General features: G+C 50.7%; 1 protein-coding gene and 1 non-coding gene across 3 annotated transcripts in view; one reads left to right on the top strand and one right to left on the bottom strand.

Annotated features, from left to right (window-relative positions):
* Nucleotides 1-612: 612 nt before the first annotated feature.
* Spink4 (serine peptidase inhibitor Kazal type 4) overlaps nt 613-17,937 on the bottom strand; it is a 35,238-nt gene continuing 17,913 nt past the window's right edge. Inside the window, exons 1-4 of one of the 2 annotated variants that reach the window (XM_006975334.4) lie at nt 9,160-9,324; nt 4,149-4,189; nt 2,343-2,455; nt 613-746 (exon numbers count right to left, since the gene is read on the bottom strand). In XM_006975334.4, coding sequence (XP_006975396.2) covers nt 701-746; nt 2,343-2,455; nt 4,149-4,189; nt 9,160-9,220 — 261 coding nt within the window. In that variant the 5' untranslated portion in view covers nt 9,221-9,324 and the 3' untranslated portion in view covers nt 613-700. Of the gene's footprint in view, nt 747-2,342; nt 2,456-4,148; nt 4,190-9,159; nt 9,325-17,937 lie in introns of those variants that run through there. The other variant, XM_076563475.1, reaches the window with a different exon arrangement.
* Nucleotides 6,845-6,948, top strand: LOC121827669 (U6 spliceosomal RNA). The gene has a single exon (XR_006069989.2). It is a non-coding gene; the product is annotated as a U6 spliceosomal RNA (small nuclear RNA).

Genomic DNA, 17,937 nt, shown 5'->3' with positions numbered 1-17,937 from the left:
TCTGGGTGAGCTGTGCAGGAACAGAGCATGGAACAGTGCTCAGTTTTGAATGTTTACTAATAAACACCTAGTTTGTAGCGCTTAGGAGGCTGGGGCAGGAGGCCTGAGAGTTTAAAGCCAGCCTGGGTTCCACATTTAAGACAGTTTCAATCCAAAAAACAAAATAGTTTGATATTATAAGAAGCAGTTCAGTTGTACAGTAAATACTGCCTGTATGCCTGCCATGCCTTGTCAAGCTTGTGTGTGTCTGTGTCTGTCTGTGTCTGTCTCTGTCTCTGTCTCTGTCTGTCTGTCTGTCTGTCAGTCTGCCTCCAAGCGCCAGTCAGCCCAGAAGAAATCCGTGCATGGATTCAGGTGCCACTGATCCACACTCGGCAGTTCAGGATGCTTATCTCTTAAGTTCTTGGCCTGAGGTAGGTGGGGCACTGGGCAGTGTCCTGGGGTCAGAGTCTGACCTCTAGCAGACGGAAGGTAACTGAGAGCTCTATTGGGACCTGTGACAAGGTTGAGGACCAGGGTAGCAGATAACAGATTTAGTTGGGAGGGCTAGGCTGAGTCTATCCGCTGCCACCTCCTCCCCAGAGTTCCCAAAGACTGGTCCACTTCACCGGCTTGGGCTGCATCTTTTATTTCCCACCATAGCCTCTGGAGCATCACGTTCTCCAGCTCAAGGTTGCACGGCTTGAGTGCTCCTCTGGGCTCAACACTTGCCATCCTTCTTGATCTGGATGTCCTGTTGGGTTTTTCTAGAATCGAAGATAAGGATGAGGCCATTAACTGTAGGAACTAAAAGGATGATTCAAAAGCCAGGCCCAGGCCATCCTCCCTGCTGAGCCCCTCCTGGAAATGTCCAGATGCAGAGCAGGTGTATGTGTGGAGGGGGGTGAGCACATCCCCCATAAACTGACGCTATTACACGTACCCTGAGAACTTTCAGCTTGGGGTTTCAGCTCTCGCTGCTTGCTGATGGCTGCCAAATCTTTGTCCTGCCTGTTTTTGCACCTATTCCGATGACCCCACCAAGATAAACCAGAGACCAGCTGTCCACAAACACCCTGCCTCCCAAAGCTGCCCTTCTAGCTCCCATCCTAGCAAATGGTGCCACTAGCCATACGGAAATAAGTTACTAGGCCTGGGACTACAGGGCCAGAATCCCTTACTCAGGAGGCTGGGCAAAGGATTCTAACATGAAGGCTTCCCTGAGCTTTATAAAATGAGCTCAAAGCCTGTGCAACCTAACAGGGCTTTATAAAATGAGCTCAAAGCCTGTGCAACCTAACAGGGCCCTGTTTCAAAATAAAGGTGGAGCTGTAGCTCAATTGGTAGAGTGCTTGCCTAGCATAGGAAGACCTGTGTTCAGTCACTAGTACTCAAAACAAAACCATGGATTCCTTGAGCTCATGAGTTCAAGACCAGTCTGGGCAACATAGCTAGACCCTGTTTCAGAAAGAGGAAAGGAAGGGAGGAAGGGCGGTTGTTCTTAGGCCCTTTCTCCCCTCCCCCTTCACACCCAGTCAGACTGAGCCTGTCAGATCTACCCCAATGTACCTCCTCCTCATGAATCTCGATCATGACCCTTTTCACAGCCAGGGCTCTACCTTCTTACATTTCCTCCAAAACAGACTCTCATATCTGCCTAGACAGCTTGGCATTGCCCAAGATTTCTCCTCGTGATCTCACTGGGCCCTCAGGCTGATAACTGTACTGGTGAGAAAACTGAGACCAAGTAGGTGATCAAGGTCGTGGTCTAGCCCCGACTCATCTCCTTAATCACCACTCCTCCATTTCACATTTTAGTATGTCCAACTCTCTGTATTTCTTTAAGCACAAACTAATTTTCCTTTATAGGCCTATCCAAATTCCCTTTGTCCTCTCGGACTTATCTTTCCTTTTTTCTAGATGATTTCTACTCTACCTCCTCTAGTCTCCCCTGGCCCTGCTCCTGTGGGCTCCATCTGAGTCTTGAGCTGCTCTACTGTTGGCTGGCTATTGGCTTGGCTTCTCTCTCTTAGCCTGACTCCACGAGACTAGAGGAGCTCTTGGGGACTAGCCATAGTAAGTGCTCAATAAATAACAGTTGGCTAGAGGAATGAAAGAGCAGATGAGATTGGCCACTCAGGGTTTCTGCCCCTCCCTCCACATCTGTCAGGCTCTGGCCTTTGACCTGGGGTCCTGTGCTTCCTTTGAGTTACATTTAGCTCATTTTGCAAGGCAGAGGTTTGAGGACTCTTCTCTTGGCCAAGTCTGTGTGTGTGACAGGTGAGCTGAAGCCCTGTTCCCTTCAGACTTGCATGCACCAGAGAGGGGGCCACCCAAGCAAGCTGCACGGGGAGGGGACTTACATCCGGGTCACGCAGAGATGGCATTCATTTCTATATGTCACCCCGTCCGTGCCGCAGATCGGTTTAGGTGTCTGGGGACACTTTGGAGACTCTGCCATGTGCTCACAGATGGGCTGTGGGGAAAAAAACAAACAGAAGTATTGGGGGAATTCAGAGGCAGTGGTCGGGCCCAGGGGCTCTGCTTGGAACATGCAATCAACTACTCAGGACTCCATGGTGTGTTTGCCCGTGTGTGTGCATGTGGCTGGATGTGTACATAAGTTGGAGCCTATGTCTGTTGAGCCCTGGTTTGTGACATCCTGCCTATTCTTGTGTGTGTGTGTGTGTGTGTGTGTGTGTGTGTGTGTGTGTGTGTATGTGTGTGTGTGTGTGTGTGTGTGTGTGTGTGTGTGTGTGTGTGTGTGAAGTTTGTGTCCTTAAGCGCCTGGGGACTGGTTTATATACTCTTCAGTAGATGTAACAAGAAATTCTGCTGCTGGTCCAATTGTGAGTCCAGTAAACAGCTATCCATCATTCCTAGGGAATGTCTCACACCGTAGGGGCTCCTGTACTTACCAAGGCCAGTATGGTCTTTTTTGTGTACCTGGGAGGGGGCTACATGTATGCATGTATGCAGAGGCCATTGAACATTGGATGTTATTCCATAGGACCCATTTCTCTTATTTATTTGGGACAGGTTCTCTCATGACCTAGAACTCACCAAGGAGGCCAGGCCAGCTGTCCAGCAAGCCCTAGGGATGTTCCTATCTCTGCTTCACAAGTGCTAGGATTGTATGGGTGCCGGGGATCGAACCTGGGTCTTCGCATTTGCAAGGCAAGCAGTTACTGACTGAGCTCTCCCAGCCCTTACGTGGTCGTCAAGGCCCTTGGAAGGCTGGAGAAATGGCGCAAGGCTTACAGTTTAATTAGTCCCGGACTGGAAGGTTCTCTGGCTGAGAGAGAACTGGCAGGACTGGGGTTGGCTGGGTGAAGGGGGTGCTGAGGGGGCAGTGTGGGTGGCAGTAAACATCCTGCTCTACACTGGGCATGGGGGGGCGGGAGCAGAAGCTCACGTAGATCAGCGCAGCCAGATACAAACCAGCCTGTGCTACACGAGGTCCAACGGAACAGAACGGGACAGCTGAAGTCTACACCCTGAAGACCCCAGTTCAGCCACTGACTGGCTTTGTAAACTTAGGCGGGCTTGTTCCATGCTCAGGGCCTCAGTTTCCTCCTCAGTGAAAATGGTCGGTAATGGTGTTCTTCTCAACACGGGAGTAGCTGAAGTCATGCATACAAAGTATTTGGCTCTGTGGCATGAAATAAGTGGGGCTGGGATCTGAGGGGCTAATGAACAGGGAAGAAGCTGCTTGGGGAGGTGGCTCTGAGGACCCCACAGAGGTCCTGTCACTGAGGGTCTGAGACGCCAGGTGGAGTCAGGCAGGGCAGCCTGGTGTTTGCTGGAGTGAAGGGGTGAGTGATGAGATGTGTTTCAGAAAGGTCAACATGCTCCACAGATCCCCTCAGTGTGCTGGGTCACCTCCAGCCTGGAACCTCTGGCCTGTCTTGTCCTCACACAGTGCAGCAGGTGCAGTGTCCTACTGTGCTGGGTGGGGAGTGCCCACCGAAGAAAGGACCTTGGAGACCAGATTTGGGGCAGAGCCTGGGGGCTGAGGTCAGGCTCGGAACTTGGGCCTGCTCAGTCCGGAGGAGGTATCCTGAGGAAAATGCAGGTTCAGGAGGCCACGTCGGCCACCACAGAAGGTGTCGGCAGAAGGGAGGCTGTGTAGAGTGGATGAGCAGACTCCTGCAGAGGAATGGCCTTACCATTTTCGGGGAAATTCTCTTCTGTGCTCCCACCTGCACCCCTGAAACACAAAACAAGCTGCTGTCAGCGCTGGCTGCCAGGTCAGGGTCTGAGGACCCCTCTTCCCATCCTGGGGCACCAGGCCCAGCCACGGCCAATCTGGATTTCTTGAGGACAGGTAGTGAGTCATAAATGGTGGGACTGCCAGAAGGCTGACATCATGTTGGGTTACATGAATAAAGACAGAATTAGGGGGTGACAACCCAACCTGCTTCTAATTACTCAGATCCCAGTGGAACGTTTGTGTTCCATCAAATAATAATATGAAGAAATGAGCCGTTAGCGATGTGCCAGACCTTGAGAAACGGTTCTTGGTGCTCTCTACACCCTCACCACCCTAACAGAAGGAAGAGTGCAGATAGTAACGCTGTAGCTGCTGCCCAGAGCCCAGCGCAGGACTGAGGTACCAGCCCCAGCTGCCGGAGTGCTGGCTCTTCACAACCAGTCCATTAGGAATCACCCTTGGGGGCTGGAGCTGCCTCAGCCAGCCTTGCCTCCCGTGCCACGGACATCCCCTAACAATGGTGTGGCTGCAAGGGCTCAGCTCTCATGCCACCCCGCTCCCCAGCTTCCTGCAGGGCCACAGGTTACACTCAACCAGCTTCCTTGCTCCCATGGGTAGCGCTCCCACACTTCCCAGTGAAGGCGTGCATGCAGACTCCAGGCTGTCTGCTGGAACACTTGACTGGCCTATGAAAGGCTCGGAGCTCCAATGACATGGCTGGGTAAGGCAGAGCTAGGATTTACATACAGGTTGGCCACCCCAAGCCCGACTCTCTACACGAACAGTCGCAGCCCTCAAGGTTTGCCTGAGTTACTTATAGGACATGAGCAAAGCGGTGTGACCGTGGGCATGGCCAGTGGGCACGAGAACTGGAGCCACGGTTAAGGCACCGGGCGGGAAGGAGTGGTTCTGAGGGCTGGAGGAGGGCCGGGTGCTTCCAGAAGCCTCTGAAGGGCCGGCAGGGCCTGGTGGAGAGATGGGCCCTTCCCACGCTCACACAGAGGAGCCTGTCAGTGCAAGAGGCTGCAGGGAGGGGGACTAGATGTTCTGTGTGGAGCAGAAAGCTGTGGTGCCATAAAGGGACCCGTCTCTAGCTCCTGAGTTCCACATCTACTGCAAAGTCTTTTCTTGGAGATTTCCCAGACAGAGAGAAAAGGGGCTAAAAGCAAGTCACCTCCAGTGTGTTCTGCCAGTCTGGCAATGGAGGATCAAACTAAATCTAACCTTGTCACCACAGTGCTCGAGAGTCTTCTATGCCATCCCTGTCATAACTAAGAATGACCTAAGTGTCCTCCCACAGGAGAGCAGATAAAGTGGGAAACTTGTATACAGTGGAGCATTACTCAGCAAGAAAACAAGCACACCCAAGAGGCAGATCAGGAGGATTACCACAAGTCTGAGGTCAGCCTGACCTCAGTGAGTCCCATGTCATCCTGACTGCAGAGGACCTGTCTCGAACAACACACAAATACACAGCAGAAAAGCAACGCATGCCTGTGGTGTGTGTGTGTTAACTACTTTTTGTTGCTGTGATAAAACATCACGACCAAAAGCAACTTCTAAAAGAATTTATTTTGCCTTATGGTTCCAATAGGATAAGAGTCCATCATGGTCAGGAAACATGGCGGCTATCTATACGCATGGGGGCTGGAGCAGAAGCCAAGAGCTCACATCCTCAACCACAGGAACAAAGACTGGAAACACTCAAACTCACCCCTACCAAGGTTCCACCTCACAAAGGTTCCACAACTTCCCAAACAGCACCCTGGGTGAGGAGCAGTGTTCAAATGCCTGAGCTTGTGGGGGACATTCCCGTTCAAACCACCATAGTGAGAATACCTGTAATCCCAGTACTCAAAGAGGTTGAGGCAGGGGGATCAGGAATTAGAGGGCAGCCTAGAATACATAAAGAGGCCCTGTCTGACAAATCAGAAAACGGCTGGAGAGACGGCTCGGAGCATATACTACTCTAGCAAAGGACCTGAGTTCTGATCCCGGCACCCATGTTGAACATCTCACAACTGCCTGTAACTCCAGCTCCAGGGGATTCAGCACCCTTTTCTGGCCTCTCCAGGAACCTACACTCACATTTACCTACCCCCCAAACAAACACACATGCATATACATAATTTTAAAAAGGGAAATCTTTTTAAAGCTGGTAACAGGAAACAATGAAAGCACCTGATAGACACGTTGAGGCTAAACTGCAAAAATACTTAGCTGAGCTAAGGAACAGGTGCAAAAGACTCCACGGACGCCTAGAACAGATCAGCCATGTGGAGATCTCTGTGATGCAGAGATCTCTGTGATGCAGAGATCTCTGTGATACAGAGAGGGCAGGTCAGGGTGACAGGTGTGCATGATTGCCTCTGAGCACTGAGCAGTACTGCTGTCTCCGAGACAAGGAAGGACCAGGATGGACTACAGGAGAGACATTTCTGTATCTTGTTTGTTTGGTTGTTGAGACAAAGTCTTGCCATGTAGCCTTGACTGGCCTAGAACTTGCCATGTAGATCAGGCTGGCTGCAAACTCATGTTCACCTGCTTCTACCTCAAGTCCCAGGATTACAGGAGTGTACCACCTCACCCAGCTGCGTTCTGTATCTCGATAGGGGTTTGGGACACAGGTGTGTGCACTGTCACAGCTCATCCATAAGATTTACTGACTAGTGCTCGCTTCAGGAACGATACAGAGAAGATTAGCATGGCCCCTGTGCAAGGATGACACACAAATTCATGAAGCGGTCCATATTTTTAAGCTGGACAGAGGTGCCACCTTGAGATTTGTCAAAAAACACGCTCTGGGAACCAAAACGGAAAAACACACCAAACGTTGCTAATAAAGGAAAGAGTAAACATTAAAAAAAAAAAAAAAGATTTACTGAGTAAAAATACTATATGTTTCATGGCCTTATAGAAAAGCATTTACAAAGGCTGAGTGTGATGGTAGAGGCCTGTAACCCCAGCACTTAGGAGGTTGAGGCAGAAGGATCAAAAATTCAAGGTCAGACTGAACCATATAACAAAACAAAAACTCCAAACATTGAAAAGGCAGAGCGACCTTCCCCGGCTCCCATCACTGTCCAGTCTCCCTCCGGACCAGCATTCCATAGCCACATGTGAGAACTGACACCAGCCTCACTCCTTACTACCTAATACATCCTCCATGGCCCCAGGACCCGAAGGTTCTTGGTGGCTCACTATCCTGCAACAGGGGCTTTTGACTCCTGCAGATCTGCTGTCTGAGATGTCCCCACTGTCCTCCAATGAAGTCACGCCATCCTTCCAAGGCTCAGAAGCTCTCCCTATTGTCCCCTACAGTTCACTGAGAAGACCTGGATTTGAGCTCGTCACAAAGCCAAGTGCTGTCCCCCTGGGTCACCCTGCCTCCCTGTGAACCCAAGCTTCCTGGGGCTCCCGGGGCACCTCACCAGTGCCCCAACCAGTGAATTGAGCACTGAAGGGTGCAGCAGGGAAGGAGAGCACAGAGCCCTACAGGGTCAGAATTTCTTCCCGGGGTTGTGAAAACGTTGTGTTTAACCCCAGGCATCTTGTGCCCTTCACCCAGGTGCATCCTTCTTCATTCAACTGAGGCTGGAATCTGAAGTGGATACAAGGACCTTCAAGGCAGGCTGCTTAATGTTCCCAATGGAGCGGTCTTGGGGAATGGGGAACAGGTGTGGGGGTGGGGGGGTAGATTAGGCAGCCTGTGCCTGACCGGAGCCTGCAGGCCTATTCCTCACCAACCCAGCTGCCAGGTCTGTGACTAACATGAGGTAATGGGCATGGAGCCAATGGCCCTGAGGTCCTGCCAGGTCCTGCTTTATAATGTTATAACTCTTCTAGTGAGTCCCAAGGGGTCTCTCGGTTTCTCTGTTCTGTTTATTCTGAACATATAAACTAGAGCATTCTTTCAAGGCCTGACTCCACTCCCAAATATGGCACTGGCTCCCAATTCACTCAGAGGAAAGGTTCTTACATGAACTCCTAAAACTGCCTAACATGTTTCCCAGCTGCTCCGGTCTTCTCCCTCCTCTCCTCTGCTCCTCTCCTCCTCTCCCTCCTTTCCTCCCCTCCTCTCCCTTCCTCTTCTCTCCCCTCCCCTCCCTTCCTCTTGTCTCCCCTCCCCTTTCCCCTTCATTCTGTCCCACGCTCTTCCGCTCCCTCCATCCACGCAGCACCTCAAACATTCCAGACATGCTTCCACATTAGGGCCCTGGTATTGGCTGTTCCCTCCATCGGAACATTCTTGTCCAAAATATCTTCACTCCCCCACCTTCTTCAAGCTTTCTCAAACCTGACCCTCCCTAAGAGACCTCCTCTGACTTAAAACTGCAGCTCCCTCCCAACGCCCATCAGCCAGCCCCACATTTCTTAGCCTTTATCATGTTCTTATATACTATGTATTGTCTGTTCCCCTCCTCAGTCCCACTAGGCTTAGGCTCTGTTGGGATGGTACTTTTCCTTGTTTTGGTCCCTCATACGTTAAAGGCCCAGAAAAGTACCTGTAACAGTAGCTGTGGGACCGCTGAATGCTCCAGGCCTGAGGAAGCTCACCTCTGGTCCACCCAAGGGCCCCCACCATATGCTTAAATGGTTGTCCTGGGCCCCAGACTACACCTTGTCAAAGCAGAACCGGAACCTGAGGGCCCAGGCCAAGTCTCTCGGCACTCACCACCCCACAGCCGGCCTGAGGCCTGACTGTCCCTGTCTCCCCAGTCGCCAGCCCATAATTGCTCAATGCAGCTTTGAACTGGAAGAGCACCCGACTTGGCAGTTTTTGTCCAGAGTCAGGCCTGAACCTCTTTCTTTTCTCTCCGTCCATGTTTTGTCCACTGTAGTAGACGAATGCGGAAGGAAGAACTATGCCCAGGCCCCACAGGAAGCTCCAGATCTTGCCTCTGTCCTCACACCCAAGCTCACCTACTAGGATCAAGCTTCAGAGAAACCAAATTCTGCCCACTCACCCCTGTCCATGGCAAGGAAGGCAGCCAAGGTCAGGGTGACCATCCACAGGTGCAGAGCCATGCTGCTTGTGAGGTTAGGTATGACCTCAGCCAACGGTGGCCTGGGCCAAGAGTGAGGTTGGGGCCTATTTATTGCGCTGATCTCCACCCTTATCTTATCTGGGGCCAGTTGGCAGCCAGAGTGTCACCCCAAGTTAATCTCTTCATCCTGACACCTGGAAAAGGCTCACTCAAGGCACGATGCCGACTTTGTGGTGATCCGCGTTGGGGCCAGGGCTAGGGCTAGGGCTGGGCAAGTTTCCAGAGCGAGCAAAGGTTTGGACGGTTTGCAAAGCTGACTCCGTTTATCGATTAAAGCAAGGGCAAGGAATGGAAGTGGAGAGAAACACAGCACAGAGCAGAGGTGGGGCGTTGAGAAGCGAGTGGGGGGCAGCTGGAGGCAGGGGACCGGGAAGGGAGTCGCCGGGGGCTTTGCCGGTGGGTACCACCTCTGCCAAATCCGTGGCTCCAGGGAAGCCGCTGTCCTTATTTGGCCCTCAGTTGCGCATGTTTATTTGGTGCTGGTGCTGAGGATTGAAGTTTGTGTCTCGTGAGTGCGGGGCAAATGCTTTTCTGCCAATAGATCCCCAGCCCTCTTTCCCGCTTTGAGACAGGGTCCCCCTTAGCTGCTTAGTCTGGCCTCGAGCTTACTCTGTAGACCAGGCAAGCCTTGAATTTCCTGCCTCATCCTTCCAAATAGTACCACCAGGCCTGCCCAAGTGGGTCTCAGTTTACCCATACACAAAACAAAGATGATAGTTCTGGCTCTACCTATGTCCCAGGGCTGCATTGAGGACAGTGTTGGTGACATCATACAGGAACATGAAGTGTGGAATAAGGTAAATGTACATAGAACTGATTTTGAAAACTTTTAAAAGAGATGTTAAGAAGACATGCTTCTATTTTATCTATTTTATGCACGAAAGTGTTTTGCCTGTGTATATGTGTGCACCTTGTGTATGTTTGGTGCCCTCAGAGATCAGAAGAGGGTGTTGAAGCTAGGCATTGGTGGTGCACACCTTTAGTCCGAGCACTCGGGAGGCAGAGGCAGGGGGATCTCCGAGTTTGAGGCCAGCCTGGTCTACAGAGCAAGTTCCAGGACAGTCAGGGCTATACAGAGAAAAACCAAAACCAAACCAAACCAACAAAAAAGAGGATGTTGGATCCCCTGGAGCTGGAGTTAAGGGTGGTTGTGAAACACTATGTGGGTGCTGGGACCCAAACCCAGGTCCTCTGCAAGAGCTCTTAACCATGGATCCATCTCCCCAGCCCCTCAAATTTACTTTTATTTGGTTTTTTAATGTTTAAAATGTTTTTCTTTTAGGCATGTGTCTGTGTGTGGGTGTGTGGGTGTGTGCATGTATAAGTGTAGGTGTCTGTGGAGCGCAGAAGAGAGCATCCGATCCCCTAGAGCTGGAGTTACAGATGACTGAGCCATTTGATATGGGTGCTGGGGAACTGAACTTGGGTTCGCCGCAAAAGCAGTATATGCTCTTAACTAATGAGCCCTCCATATCCACCCCATTTTTTGGGTACCACAAAGTGGATACAACTATCGGACAATATATATATATTTTTTAATTACAGCATACTGGGGCTGGAGAGATGGCTCAGTGGTTAGTAACACTTACTGCTTTTGCAGAGGACTTGGACTCAGTTCCCAGAACCCACATGGTGGTTCACAACCGTCTATAATTCTAGTACCAGGGTGTCTGAAGCTCTCTTCTGACTTCCTCAAACACCAGACAGACATGCACATGGTGTACATACACATTTTCAGGCAAAACATTCATACACATAAGATAAATAAATCTAAAAAAAATAAAAGAAATTACATCATATTTCACATATTCTATGGCTTAGCTCCATATCCTGTAGCCTCCTCTCAATAAAACATAGTAAGAGAGACATGCCACCCTGGCTGCAGTGGCACATGCCTGCAATCTCAGCACTTAGGAGACTGAGGCAGGAGGATTGCTGCCAGGTGTTCAAGACCAGCCGGCACTGCAACAGAGGCCCTGTCTCAGAGAATCAAAACCACTGTTGAGCTACAGGTCAGCGGGCCCGTAGCCCACGCCTGACAGTACCCGGGGATCATGGAAAGGAAGAAGGAGGGAACAGATTCCATCGAGCTGCCCTCCGGCCCCCATACGTACACCATGGCACAAGCACATGTACACACATGCACACAAAAATAAACAGACAAACAAATAAACAAATGTCAAACCCCCCAAATCCAGCAAACAGAAAACGCTGTAATGCTTTTCAGGTCCTTGGTGCCCATTTGCATTTTCACAGGAAACAGACAAGACTCCTTCCAAGAAGAGCAGTACCTAGAGCCCCCATGCCTATATAACATATATGAATGAGTAATTTGCTTGTCTGCTTCCAAATAATTTCTGATTTATTAAAAATAACAATTATATCTACAAACGATTTTCTCAAATGAAGTTAGACCAAGGCTTGTAAGCTCTCCCTGCAGATTACTTTTCCCTGGGGAGAGAATTTAAAAGCACAGGGGCTAACCAGGAGTGGTGGCGCAAGCCTGTAATGCCAGCTGCTTTGTGAGGCTGGAGTTAGAGGGGGCAAGTTTGAGGTCAGCCTGGCACTTTAGTAAGACAGTGTCTCGGGACTCCAAACGGGCTGGTGATGTGTCTCTGTTGGCAGGCTGTTTGCCTCGTAAGCAGGACGTCCTGGCTCTGCTCCCCAGCACCCCTTCAGACAGGTGTGGTGATGATCATCTGCAGCCCCAGCACTTGGGAGGCAGAGGCAGGAGGATCAGAGGTTGAGCATCATCCTCAGCCACACAGAGAGTCTGAGCCAGCCTGGGATACATGAGACCCTGTCAAAAAAAATTATTATTATTGTTATTATTTGGTTATTCTTGACAGGATTTCTCTGTATTATAGTCCTAGCTGCCCTGAAACTCGCATTATAAACCAGGCTGGCCTTGAACTCACAGAGATCTGACTGCCTCTGCCTCCTGAGTCCTGGGATCAAAGATGTGTACCACCACCACCTGGCTACATTTTTTTTAAAGGCTGGGTTATTGGTAGAGTATTGTCTAGCATGAATGATTTCCAGGATTTGATCCCTTCAACACTAAATCAAACACATACACATATACAAATAAATAAAAATAAAGCACTGCCTCCCCCCCTGCCCCCTCCCCCCACAACGTTTCTCTGTGTAATAGTCCTGGCTGTCCTGGATCTCACTTTGTAGACCAGGCTGGCCTTGAACTCATGGAGATCCACCTGCCTCTGCCTCCCGAGCACTGGGATTAAGGCATGAGCCACCACCGCCTGGCTAGCACTGCCTTTTCTGTTGGTCATTGTGAAAGAGTTACTTATTTTGAAAGATTCCAAGCCTCAGAAAAACTGTAAGAATAGTATAATGAGGTCGGGCTGTGGTGGCGCACGCCTTTAATCCCAGCACCTGGGAGGCAGAGCCAGGCGGATCTCTGTGAGTTTGAGGCCAGCCTGGTCTACAGAGTGAGTTCCAGGACAGCCACCAAAGCTATACAAAGAGACCCTGTCTTGGAAAAAACAACAACAACAACAAAAAAAAAACTATTAAAAAATGGTATAATGAATCAATAGGAAGGTTCCTTGGGTGTCATCGGGCAGTGACCAGATGCCTCTACAGACCAGATTGTGGTAGAGCCCTACCTGATGTTCCCCCTGGTCCTTGATTCAGGTTCAAAATCCTGCCCCTCTTTAGGGACCTGCATAGGTCCAGGGATGCCTCTGAGGCAGGTGGCAGATGCCCTTCCACTGTTGAGCCAAGCGGATACTTAAAGACGATTTCCTGTTGTAAAGCAAGGCCCTTGATAGAGGGGACTCAAAACAGTCCTCAAAGTCAGGTCACCCACCTTCCACTCAGGTTTTCCCCCAGCAGCTCCAACCAGGAAGCCACCGACCCTGCGGTGATGGGAAGGGAGCTCACTACCTACTGCGCTCATCATTGGAAGGTTTTGAACAGAGCTCTTTGCCCATGAGATCTGCTGCCCTGAGGCTCCTTGGGGGTCTCAGCTTTGACTCTGGCCTCAATCCATCTAAATGAGTCTCATTCACTAATGCATAACCCCTCCATTAATATGTGCTTAATGAGCAGCTAAGTGCTGAGCTCAAGGCTGAAAGCATCAATACATTAGGGAATAGCTGCAGCAGACCCCTCCCGGCCCAGGAAGCTTGTGGTGCTGTGGGGTGGCAGGTTCTAGCCGTAATGGTACTGTCTTGTTGCGACCACCAGCGCGACACAAAGACACTAATTATGAAAGCCTTTAGTTTAGGCTTGTCTCAACTAGCTCTTATAACTTAAATTAGCCCATTTATATTAACCTATGTTCTGTCACGTGGCCTTACCTTTCTTACATCTTGTACCTCCTGTTTCCTCTCCATCTGGCCAGTGACTCCGCCTTTCTTCTCAGAGTCCTCTCTACCGCCGGAAGTCCTGCTTAACCTCTTTCTGCCTAGTTATTGGCCGTTTAGCTCTTTATTAAACCTTTCAGGAGGCACCTTGGCAAAGACACATCTTTATAGTGTAGACGAATATTCCACAACATCTAACCAAGCAGTAGACCTGCATGGTCATCATCACAGTACATCCTGTAAATGAGACATCCTTGGAGTCATAGGAGAGACACTAAAATGGGCCTGTCTATGGGGATGGCCATAGAAAGCCTGGGGGTAAGGCAGACTGTAATTTACTGGAATGGTGCTATGGACAGAGGAAATGACGTGAGAGACCCGAGGCTGGCTTGTTATAAACAAAGAACAGGAAAGCCATAGGCGGGTGGTGGAGTGGGGGTGGGGGTGGGGTAGGCGGGGCGGGGAGGTAAGGTCAGTGAGCTGGGGAGGTGCATGGGATGAGCCTGGGCTACTCCCTGGAGTCCAATCCACCTCCATCTCTGCTGCCCACCCCATGCTCCAGTAACATCCAACAACGGGATCTCAGGAGCTAACCTTGAGCCTTGTTTGCCTTACCGCTGAGTGTGTGTGTCTGCTTCCTCAATCTTTCTTGCTTGTTTTTAGACAGAGTCTCCCACAGGCTAGCCTCAAACTCACAAAGCTGGCCTTGAAGCGTGACCTTCCTTCCTCTACCTCCCAAGTGCTGTGATGACGGGTGTGGGCCTCCTCCTCCTCCACATCCACTGGTATTCCTAGTCCCACCACGGCTGTCTGCATTCCGGTCATTTCGACAGTGCCTTCCAGTCATTTCCTTGCCTTCCATCTGCCACCCCAAAGTCCTTGAGTAAAGTGGCCAGATGAACCACTAAAAAGGTGCAAAAACTGGCCAGTTCACCCCAGCCCAAAACACTGCTGTGGTGCCCGCTGCCAATAGTGTTTGGTTCAAACTCCTGAGTCAGACATCAAGACCCTTCAACATTTAACTCCATCCCGTTTTCTTCACTGTTCACGGTTCACTGAATTCCTATAGCTCGCATTTCTTTAGCTTAACTGTGTCCTCTGTGGAATGTATCCCCCACCATGTGTGTGTGTGTGTGTGTGTGTGTGTGTGTGTGTGTGTGTGTGTCTGTCTGTCTGTCTGTCTGTCTGTCTGTCTGTGTGCATGCACACAGACCCAGGTCCTGGAACACTATGTGAGTGCCCTCTGCCCCTGGAGTGACTCCCCAGCCCTGCACGATGTGTGTTCCTGGCTTATGTTGAGTCTCCCCTCTCTGCCCACTCTCCACTGCCGTCCCAGCCCTTCGGAGCAAGCCCTAGAAGCTCTTCTGAAACCTTCTCTAACTGCTTCTTGTCAACCTGGCATTGCCGTCACTGGCCACCTCCCCACCCCCCCATGCCCTGCTCCCATGGTTCCGCCTCCTCCCCACCATCTCCCTCATGCTCTGATGATGTTGGATCATCTGCTTGGCTGACAGCTATGAGACTCCTGAGACAGAGGGTGATACTTTATCTGCCCTAACTCTGGCACACAGTAGGTGCTCAATTAACATCGAGTGATTGACCCAAGAGAAAGCAGAAGGCAGAGACTCCATGGTAGATATGATGCCAACTCAGAGAAAAAAAGGATCTGAAGTGGAGGGGGGGCAGCAAATGTTGTCCCTGCTGATACTCCAATACTTTTGGGTTCCCTAAGATAGCCAGACACAGGGGCATGACCTGGGTCCGAGGGTCTACTGTGTCTTTAGCAAAGGCTAAGGCTGCTTTCCTGGAGCTTGAGCCAAGTTCTCCTACCCCTGCCCCTCCTTTGGCTGCTCTGGGATGCACAGAGGGACAAGCAGACAGTTCTGGATCAGGAGTGGAGTGGGGCAGACTGGTCAACAAACATTAACTGAGCGTCTCTCATGTTCTATGCAGTTTTTGAATCACAGGGACTCAGCTAGAGGTGCAATAAAGTCCCTGGTATAAGGCACTTGGGTCTATGGGGTAGATAGAGATCAAAGACTGCAGCAGTAAACACACGGCATGCCGTGGAGGAGAAAAACTAGGTGGTGTAAGGCCAAGTGACGGAGGGTGAAGGCTGCTCTTTTGGACAGAGCACGTGAGCAGAGAATGAACAAACCTCGCAGATCCGAGGGAAGAACTTTCCAAGCAGAGGGATGGAAGTGCAAAGGCCCTGTGGTGGGACCAAGCTCAGCAGTCTCAAAAAAGTAAATACCAGGAAGTCCATTACAGCCGGGAGGAGAGAAATAAGAAAATAACCTGTAGGAGACGGGTGCCAGACCACACTCAAGTCGCAGCCAGCCACCAGTCCTTGGGTGAACTTGAGTGCCTGCCTCCTCCTCTTTGGACCTGTGCGTGTCCACTTGTCTAAGATGTGGACTTGGGCTGGGGAGATGCTCCGTGGTGAAGGGCGGGTACTGCTCTTGCACAACTGCCTGGAACTCCAGCTCCGAGGCCCATGTCACCCTCTTCTGGCCTCTGAAAGCTTTACACTCACATGCAAATACTGCCCCAACACATACACATAACTAAAAATAAAACCTTTTAAAAAATAGGTAGGCCTGAAAATACACACTGCTCGCAGGCTAACTCCCGGAAGGCTGTGAGGGCCCTGGAGAGAAGACCGTGAGATGGGATAGGGGCAGCCATCATGACACCAGGGAAGAGAACTGAGCAGGGATTCCCGGAAGGAGAGAGGCCAAGGCCTATACAGGTTCTGGGATCGATACAATTAGAATAGAGAAGCTTGAACCCGGGCACCAGCAGGAATGCTGGCCATTTCTTCATCTGCCCTGCTAGGGTAAAGGCCAAGACATGGGTTGTAGGTTTTGGCTAGGCCAACACTCCTAGCCTCACCTGGGCCTTCATGCCATCTGCTCAGCCTGGGACTAGGCTAGCTCTCCCAGGAGTACTGCCACTCATCAACGCCAGCAGCATCACACCCATGAAGTCTGAGTCACAAGTCCAGTGCATGGGTGGAGGGAACAGGATCTTGTTGGCTTGGGATGGATTAACTGAGCTCCAGCAGGCTTCGGGCCTGCCAGATGGCATGGTCAACATGGCCAGCTTGTCTCTGGACCGCTCTCCCTGGCCTCCGGCCCATATCCTCCTCCACCCTTCCTGAAGTCTAAAGAGCCTTCACCTGCCCACGTACCTGCTCTGAGCAGCCTCGGGCTCAGCATCCACTCAAATGGACATCTACCCAGACTGCTCAGAATTACAGGTAGACAGTACCACCTGATCCTGGTACTCAAGGCAGAGCTGGGCTTCTCCCTGAGCATCTTTCTCACCTCAAGGAATTAGGCCTGTCTTATGCCGTCACCTCCTCTACATGTCTTTTTGTTTGGCCTATGGAACCTGACACCTCCGTTATTTAGGTTATTTCTCTACCTCCAGGTTCAATTCATCTATTTTATAACCCCCTTGTTTCCAGAGCAGTGGTCTCCTCTTCTTCTTCCTCTCCCTCTTCCTCTCCTTCCTCCTCCTCAGGCAGTGAGTAAATCTGGTCCTTGCACATGCTGAGTACACACGTTACCACTCAGCTACACCCTTAGGTCCAGAGAGATCTCTAAAACTCAAAAGTGGCCATGTCATATCTGTGTTTAATATTTTTCCTTTATAATTAACCAATCCAAAGAGAATTATTTAGGGCTGGGCGGTGGTGGCGCACGCCTTTAATCCCAGCACTCGGAAGGCAGAGGCAGGTGGATCTCTGCGAGTTTGAGGCTAGCCTGGGCTACAGAGTGAGTTCCAGGAAAGGCGCAAAGCTACACAGAGAAAACCCGTCTTGAAACCGCCCCTGCCAAAAAAAGAGAATTATTTAATCATCATTGACTCAAAAAAGAGAACCAAATTCTTCAATATTACCTACAAGTTCTTCGGTAAGTGGACAGCTGATGGATCAGACCCTGGCAGCAGACAGGCCACCTTCAGGCCTCCTGTGGATATAGTTTGTGTATGTGCTTCTCCCTCTGTTATACTCGGAATCACCTTGATTTTCTTTCCAGCCCACCCCAAACTGGGTGCCATCTGCCTAGATATCTATCCCCAAGCTACCTGCAATGCTCCTGACGCTGTCTTGATTATGTGACCGTCATAATTCCTGAGAGAGACAGAGACAGGGACATCCAGTTCACCTCATGTTCCCAATGAGAGTTCTGCATAAGCTCTGGCATGTCATGTTCTTGTTAACTCTGTGAATGTGTCTGGCATTGGGTGAAACCTCAAGGCAGTGAGAGACCTAGTTCCTGAGTCTTGGTCTGCTGGTCCAGTGGCTTCAGGGGCTCTAAGGGCTGAACACTGGCCATGCTGAGTCACGTGCATACAG

The sequence above is a fragment of the Peromyscus maniculatus genome, chromosome 2, assembly GCF_049852395.1.
Source record: "Peromyscus maniculatus bairdii isolate BWxNUB_F1_BW_parent chromosome 2, HU_Pman_BW_mat_3.1, whole genome shotgun sequence".
NCBI lineage: Eukaryota > Metazoa > Chordata > Mammalia > Rodentia > Cricetidae > Peromyscus > Peromyscus maniculatus.
Note: the sequence above shows the minus strand (reverse complement) of the source record. Positions and strands in the feature narration are given on the sequence as shown.